Genomic DNA, 8,618 nt, shown 5'->3' with positions numbered 1-8,618 from the left:
TACAGGAGAATAACCCAAACTGCCCAGCACACACACACACACACACACACACACACTCACACGCTCGCTCAGATTTTTCTCTCACTCTCTCTATTCTAATGTTATATAAATATGTTAAAGTATATTATAAATTCCTATATTATGCTGCTACAGTATTTGTATTTATAACAAAAGACAGTTTGTTTACATATCAGAATGTTATTTAACATGAATATTAATATAATACTGTTGTGTACTGTGTGCGGGAGGATCAGTGGGTGTTAGTTTGGGGTTAAACGCACCGAGTTGAGCCTCTTTGGCCATCTGGGTCTCGTGGATGATGTTTCTGAGGATCTGCTCCTCCTGGATCAGCTTGTGTTTATCCAGAGTGCTCTGCTGCCGCAGGTAGTGATCATGCTGCTTCTGATACTCCTTCAGTTCATTCAGAGTGCGCTGCAGAGACCTGCGCACACACACACAGTTAATAGTGTTAATACAATGTTTATACAGTGTTATTACTAAACCCAATACAGAACAGACCCGGTTAGAACAAGACAGAAATACAGAACTGAGAGAACAGAAGAACCTGCAGATACAGAAGGTCTGTACCGATACGGTTCTGCAGATACAGAAGGTTCTGTAGGTACTCTCACCGGTGCTGAGCCTCCAGGCGCTGCTCCAGTTTCTGTTGGCACAGAACCGCATGTTTCCGGCGCAGAGCCTGCTCGAACCCCGGCTGAGCCTGCAGAGCCTGCTCATAACACAGCACCGAGTGATTATATTCCCCCAGCATCTGATACACACACACACACACACACAGAGAAAGAGAGAGAGAGAGAGAGAGAAATCAGCACACTGTAATAGAACATTACATTTACATTATTCGCACACGGTCCAAAAGCCCTTACAACAGTAGTGGGGTTCATACTAGTGTAAAACGATACCAAAATAATGACTTCCGATACGATACCTCTCTAAATATCTCAATACCGATACTGAAACAATACCACGGCAAAAACCTAAAACATCAAAAATAACGGAATAATAGAAGATTGAACCTGAAACTAAAAACAATGCGTTAAGGTTTTATATTCATTTCAATTAAGAGCATAATAATACATTTATAGAATTTATATGCTTTACTTCAGTTAATAGAGTTAAAAACAGCTGAGAGATGGACGGAGTGGGCGGCGGCCCGTTTAATATGAGCTGCAGTTAAAAGCATCACTGATCCCAATAAGATCCTGATACTGATCAGAAACTCAGATTTTATGTTTATTTGTGCACATTAATAAAATATGAACAGGAGAATTGTGGGTAAACCCTGTTATCAGGTGTATGGTATACTCCGGTGTGAATTACTCACAGCGTAGATGTTGCCGAGGGTGTAGTGGCTGGTGAGCAGGTCCGTGGTGAGGTCCAGGGCAGCGTGGGCCAGGATGGCGGCGTCGGCGGAGAAGTGAGCTCTGTGCAGAATATTCGCCATGTTCACCAGAGCTACATCCTTATGCTGCCTGCAGACCAAACACACGCACAAACACGCAAATCAATACATTAAAAACCATAATCACAACTACTCACAACACTACAGATCAGTGGAGCAGCAGGTGATCTGGATTTACCTGGGAGAGAAGTGCAGAGCTCTGACCACACAGTCCACCGCTCTCCTCGGCTCGTTCTTCATCCGCCAGTAAAACGAGGCCAGATCATACAGAACCCAGGAGGAGGAGTTCTACACACAGAGCGAGAAAACAGAGCGAGAGGAGGAGAAATAATCAGTTTATTAATGAGTTTATTGGTAAAACTCTTCTGTAAGTGAAAGGAGTCTCTATCTAGTTCCCTGTTAGAACCTCTTTTCTCTCTGCTTCAAGGAAATCGTTTATTTAACTGTTAAGTTCTCAACTTAATAACTAAAGAATCAACAACAACATCAGAGTTTCTTTCACAGTAAGTTTCTGTGGCTGGTTCACTGCTTTATTTCTCAGTTTTCAGTTCTGTAGTATAATCCAGTGTCTAAGGAGAGCTCTGTATCGTCTCTGAGTTTCCCCACAGCTGTGTTTATATTTACAGCAGCTCAATGAGTCAATTACTCTAAATTCAATCCATCATATAAAAGTTCCTCAAATCTTCAGAACACCACACAAAACACTTCATAACTAAAAGATTTGATAGCTGCAGTCCTGGTATGCGATGCTCTTCAGTTCGGGCAGCGTGCTGCAATACTCAAGGTCAATTAAACCCAAACAGATCCTGGATTTGTCACTAAAGTCCAGACGGTTCTGGTTTTGTATCAGAGCAGATCCCTTATTCATGATCTCACTGTAAACAGAGGACTGTGTCTCACTGATGAACAAGTTAGATGGCAGGTAATTTATCAAAACATCCAAACCTGCTGATGTAATTCTAAGATGTTCGTCTCTCATAATCTATTAACTGAGTGAAATTCCCTCGACTGTATCGTAGAGGCGTCTCTCTCTCACCAGGAGGAACACTACCCAACAGTATTGTTTATATTAAAGGGCAGTTAGGAAATGCAATATCACTCTCTTGTGTCGCCACAATAAAAACAGTAATCAGCGACTGAAACCGAGGAGCTCCTACCCTCAGCAGACCCTGCTGTATCCTGTGCCCGACCTCGTCCACGCGCTGACCCAGCTTATGGGATAGAGAAGCGAATATCGGGTCGTCTTTAGACAGTAAAGGAGAGGTGAGATTTGCTCTTTCCTGAACTCCCTGAAACAAAAAACAGATCCAGTTAGAGAAACACAGAGAGAAGATAATAACAGGAGTATTTATTTATTTATTTCTGTGTAAATAATAAGAGCTCAGTCACCCGTAGGTGCTGGAACGCGTGGATGCTGTAAGGAAGCTCCAGAATTTCTGCACAGTCCGGTTTCTCCAGATCTGAGGGCAGCGGCAGCACCGAATCCACATAATCTTCAGGACTGGAAAACAACAACCACAATTCAGCTCAGCTCCAATAGCAACATATAAACATGCTGTAAATGAACAGTGAAGTGATCTATCAGATTATGAATAAACACATAATGAATCATGTAGTAACTTAAAAACAGTGTTAAACAAACCAAAAATGTTTTTCTTTAGAGTTTAGTATTAATCTACAATACAGAACATTTTTAAGTAATGTTATGCATTGTTTTTATTTCTATTTGGTTTTTTGCTATTTGGTGGCGGTGTTACTTTACTGTAGGGATGCACCGATTCCACTTTTTCCTTACAATACAGATACCAGCTTTTCTGGTATCTGCCCGACACAGAGTACCGATACAGATACCAACTGTTTCATCCTGAATAAAATATAATAACCTGATTGGCTGCTCCGCAGTTTCCAACTTTTTTTGAAAGATCTGATAAGATGATTGGTAAGATAGTGATTAAGAAGAAGCTCCTGTTGTCGACTTTTAAAATGATTCAATTGTAGAGTTGCACGGTGTACCGAAGGTTCGATTCTTTTTCGATACTACGTCATCACAAACGATTCGGTTCTTTAGCGTTCGATGCTTTCGATACTGTATATAGCCCAGTCACTAGCTTCAAATGAGTCAAATTAGTAGGCGCGATTTGATTCAGTTCATAAGAAAACTGATTCACACCGCAGCAGTCGGTGTGGCAGGATTCAGATAAACTTAGTGTTCTGAACAAATGAATCGATTCACGCGCAAGCCAGCAGAGCAGCAGCGAGTGTAGAATGGCGACGTCTAAAATAACAGATGTCTCTCGTCCGCGACTTGTGGACAAAACGGGCGCGAGGAGTGAAGTGTGGGAAAATAGTCTGAGATGTAGGCATCTGTTTTTTATTGATATTTTTATTTTAAAATAAAATAACGAAAACTGAAAGTGAAACTAAACTACTTTATTTATTAGCGCTGTTTTCACTCCCGCAGTTGTACAGCGGGGGGTGTTGTGCCGATTCTGTCCGCGAAGCGGGAGTCGGATTCAGTAGCGGATTCGGCACAAGCGCGGCGGCACCTCACGGCCCGCGGTGTTAGTTGTAAGCGCTCGCGCTAGCCGCAAAATACGACAGAAAACACTGAGGGAGCTGCAGACTTATGTGTGGGACTAGAATATGAACACGAGGAGATAAAATAGAACCTTTACCTGTGAGTAGCTCACATCAGAACACGCAAATCTCTCTCACTCTCTCTCGCTGTGTCTCTTTCTCTCTGTCTCTCTCTCTCGCACGTGAACGCCTCCGCGTTTGACCTGCAGCACTGTGTTTAGCTGTTCTTAAAAATCATTTTAATTAAATAATAGTTCTATGCTTCTATGTTACAGTGTTATTTAACATAATTCTGATCATATTTCGCTCATTCATTTAGCAGACAAGCACCCTGATCTCTACAAAGAGCTGAGAAGTCGACAGGTTAGTGGAGTTAGTCAAGATACACACTGTCTGTAGCTTTACTAAGATTTACTAGCGACTGCTAGTAAATCACGTTAACACGGAGAGAAGTGTGCAGGAGTTTTGTTTTGGACCCGTGTTTTTCTCTATTTCTCCATTATCCCATTGGCTGTGAAACATGAACTCAAGAAGTTCACGTTTTCGCGTTTCCATCGCAAATCTGTGGTCAGGCACGTAGCCTGCTTGATCGTTACACTGAACATGGGCTTATTAAAAATGTTAAACGGTTGATTAATAAAACGGAGCAGTGAGTGTTAAAATGAACATAACATTGTAATGTTCTTCTGTCTCTTTATTTTCCTTATTCAGAACTTAACTTCTGCCCGCCCGTCAGGTTCACATAGTCAGGCTACCATTACCTCTGGTTTTAGTTTTAGTTTTTAGGAAGTGTTTAGATAATTATGTTATAGTTAAGGTTATAATAACGAAACTTTTTTTTTGTACACATGTTTCATTTTAGAATAAAAAAGTTTGCACCGATTGTTCAGTGTTCAATCCAGTTCAGTCAAAAATAAACATTTTATGTTCAGATATTTTTATTGTTTTTTTTTCTTCCAAGTATCGTTTTGGTATCGAGAATCGTGATACTACAGTTGGTATCGGTATCGAAGTCAAAATTTTGGTATCATGACAACCCTATTCAATTGAACACGTACTGATCAAAATATGGTAAAAAAACAGAAAATCTTTAGGCGTGTTTCAGATTTTCTATTTCTTGTATCTGTATGTTCTACCAGCGCTGTTTACCCTGCTATTTTTTACTCCCGCAACAACCCGGAAATGGTGTCAGCCCATACCCATTGCTGATACCGATACTGTATGTAAATGCCAGAGGCAATACAAAATGGTATCAGTATCGGGGACTCAATAGTGATAATTCACATGTTCTTACCATCAGCCTCAATCACAATATAACACCTCACAACTTATACAGCAGCGGGTGTTCGTTCCTAACCGTGCGCTGAGGAAACACTTCATTATATAAGAGCACCACAGAAGAACAGCAGCACTAACTTGATGCCTTTGCTCTCCAGAGATATGAAGGTTCCATCGTACAGATCCAGATCCCCCAGCGGAACCTTCGCCGTCACGCAGTCCGGATCCTCTTTATAGTGCCGCTGTTCTAATCCGGTGTCCCGGTCCTCGTTCTCCTCGATATGGATCTTCTGAGCCACCAGCTGCTTCTGCAGATACAACATTACAGCAGAACCATGAGTCACTGGACACCACACCATCAGACCAATCAGCATCAGATATTCAATAAGGGGGCGTGGCCAGAATCACCTCTAGGTTCTTGAGGTAGTTGACCCGGGTCTCCTGCTGCATGAACAGAACTAAGTGATGAGGATGTTTCAGGTTCAGCGGAGAATCCACCTGCACACAGCACACAGGAGGGGCTTAACCAGCTAATACAAATACAAATACTTCAATACCATAATTACAATTACAATGCAATTACAATTATTACACCACAATTACAATTACAATTGTTACACTACAATTACAATTAAACCACAATTACAATTATTATACTACTATTACAATTACAGTAAAATGTTAATTAGGTAAAAAAAAAAAAATCAACTGTAAAGTATGTTTCTACAGGATTATTGTGTTCTAATACTATACCAGGAAACATGGATTTATTGGTGTTTCAGTTTCAAAGTTTATAAATGATATTCACTTGAACATAGCATCAGTATTTAGTGGAGCATTAGAGTAATGAGTAATAGTGGAGTTATAGTACAGTATTAGTGGAGTATGTGGTGTAGTATAATTAGAGTATGTGGTTGGTGTATTAGTAGAGTATTAATGAAGTATTGGTGAAATATTAGCAGAGTATTATTGAAGTATGTAGTGTTGTATTAATGTAGTATTAGTAGAGCACGTTGTGGAGTATTAGCAGAGTATTAGAATATTAGTGTGTTATGTAGTGACGTAATAAAAGAGTAATAGTTAAGTAACAATGTAGTATGTAGTGGAGTAATAGTAAAGTATTAGTGGAGTATTCTTGTGTCTTGTTGTCTGTGTTTCTCTAACTGTATTAGTGGAGTATTATTGAAGTATGTAGTAGCGTATTAGTACAGTATTAATGTAATATGTAGTGAAATATTTTTTGAGTAATAAGAGTAGTAGTGGAGTATGGACCCGCTGATTACCTGCTGCTGAATCTTCTCGTCCTCAGTAACAACCCAGTGAGTGGTGGAGTATTAATGCAGTATTATTGGAGTATATAGTAGAGTATTAGTTGAGTGTTAGTGGAGTATTGGGGAGTATTATTGGAGTATGGAAGCGCTGTTTACCTGCTGCTGGATCTTCCCGTCCTCAGTAACGACCCAGTGAGTGGTGGAGTATTAATGCAGTATTAGTGGAGTATATAGTAGAGTATTAGTGGAGTATTATTGGAGTATGGAAGCACTGTTTACCTGCTGCTGGATCTTCCCGTCCTCAGTAACGACCCAGTGAGTGGTGGCCCGGGCGGGCTGGGTCAGCATGGCGCAGAGCAGCAGCAGGCCGGCGGTGTGGGGGGTGAGCGCGGTGGTGGCGGCGGCGGTGTGCCGGGTGACGGGGGCTGTGTGGCGGGTGAAGCCGGCGGGCCGGGTCCGCGCTGTGACTCCGCTGCAGCTCCGCGCTGCCATTTTTTCCTTCCCCTCCATCCCTCTCCCTAACATCCGGGTAACTCACACACAACCAGTCAGCGGCTCAGACTCTCCAAAATAAGAGCACGGCTTAAAAACAGCACGATAATAATAATAATATTATTATTATTATTATTATTATTATTATTATTATTATTATTATTATTATTATTATTATTATTATTATTATTATTATAAAATGGAAATGATATCTGGAGAAATGTATGGACAACACAAAAATAAATACTTTATATACACACACAAAAATATAATCTAAACTATTATTTTTTTTATTAACTTATATATTATTAATTCGAATTGTATTTCTCTCTACAAACTGTTTTATTATTAATTTTGTTTTGTACAGACTATAAAAACAATCTCTCTTTGAATATTATGATATAATATAATATTGAATAGCTATTGTTGATGTTAATTGCATTACAATGCTGATTTTTTTCATTACTGTATATAAAACTAATCACTAACGTCTCAATAAAAAATGTGGTTGACTCAAACGGAAGAATGCCAACAAATTATTTAAATTTGTTAGTTATAAAAATAACAGTTTAATAAACAGTAAATAAGCGGTTGTGTGCTACAGATAATTTAACATGTTAGCATTAGCTCAGTGTTAGCATTAGCTGCAGTTTTACCTCAGACATTTAGCTATTTCTTAGAGCATTAAATGTGCAGTTATCTAGATAATGCTGTTACTGTAATACATTTTCCATGTTTAATAAATCTACTGTATAAATGCAGATTACCTGGAGAACTGCTGCTGTTTTTAACACTTTCTGTGTGAAATTTTACCTCAGTTTCTCCTTCCAGCTAAACTAGCGCCTGAACTATTAACACACTGTGAGCCAAATTATTTACCTCATTTATATGCTTGTAATTAGACAATGTTATGTTATGTATATGTATAAGAAAAGACAATTGTCCCACACCAAAACAAAGTAGGCTGTATATTCTTAATTTATTTTGATATTTTTAATCTTTATATTTTTGGGTAATGGGAGATTGCTTCACATGTGCTTTAATGGTGTTTTTACTCCAGTACTGTTTCGCTGGATAAATCAGATTCTGGTTGGTTTGGACTGTTGGTTTCAGCAGGTGTAAAATCAACTTTGTACCGGTTCTGTTTGTGGTGAGAACATGATCTGATGTGTGAAAAAAAACCAAACCAAGTGTGAAAAACTCCAAATTAACAAACTCATCAACTGATTTAGACCAGAGAAACAAACTACAGGTGTGAAACATTACCAGAAATAAGGATATATCTAAAATAGCCCCTTTTTTTATATGTTTCATATACAGCGTTATTAAATGACATTGTTCAAAAATCTTTTTTTATTTAGTGAACTGTACAAGGCATATACAAAACCTAATATATATGTATATATATATATATATATACTGTAACAATAAATTGTGCAAAACATTCATGATAGGCATAGTCTATAATGTAGTACATTTGGTAACACCGCCCAGCTTAAATCACTCAACCAATCACCATCATCCTGCTAACGAATAAAAACGGACAGACGATTCTCTTAACATGAACATAAAATACA

General features: G+C 39.1%; 1 protein-coding gene across 2 annotated transcripts in view; it reads right to left on the bottom strand.

Annotated features, from left to right (window-relative positions):
• ttc17 (tetratricopeptide repeat domain 17) overlaps positions 1-7,079 on the bottom strand; it is a 25,854-nt gene extending 18,775 nt beyond the window's left edge. Inside the window, exons 1-9 of one of the 2 annotated variants that reach the window (XM_022665291.2) lie at positions 6,829-7,079; positions 5,687-5,776; positions 5,417-5,586; positions 2,813-2,924; positions 2,581-2,712; positions 1,602-1,711; positions 1,346-1,493; positions 633-772; positions 282-442 (exon numbers count right to left, since the gene is read on the bottom strand). In XM_022665291.2, coding sequence (XP_022521012.2) covers positions 282-442; positions 633-772; positions 1,346-1,493; positions 1,602-1,711; positions 2,581-2,712; positions 2,813-2,924; positions 5,417-5,586; positions 5,687-5,776; positions 6,829-7,074 — 1,309 coding nt within the window. In that variant the 5' untranslated portion in view covers positions 7,075-7,079. Of the gene's footprint in view, positions 1-281; positions 443-632; positions 773-1,345; positions 1,494-1,601; positions 1,712-2,580; positions 2,713-2,812; positions 2,925-5,416; positions 5,587-5,686; positions 5,777-6,705; positions 6,796-6,828 lie in introns of those variants that run through there. The other variant, XM_049471146.1, reaches the window with a different exon arrangement.
• Positions 7,080-8,618: the final 1,539 nt, after the last annotated feature.

Source organism: Astyanax mexicanus, chromosome 23 (assembly GCF_023375975.1).
Source record: "Astyanax mexicanus isolate ESR-SI-001 chromosome 23, AstMex3_surface, whole genome shotgun sequence".
Lineage (NCBI taxonomy): Eukaryota > Metazoa > Chordata > Actinopteri > Characiformes > Acestrorhamphidae > Astyanax > Astyanax mexicanus.
This window is presented reverse-complemented; position numbering and strand designations above follow the sequence as displayed.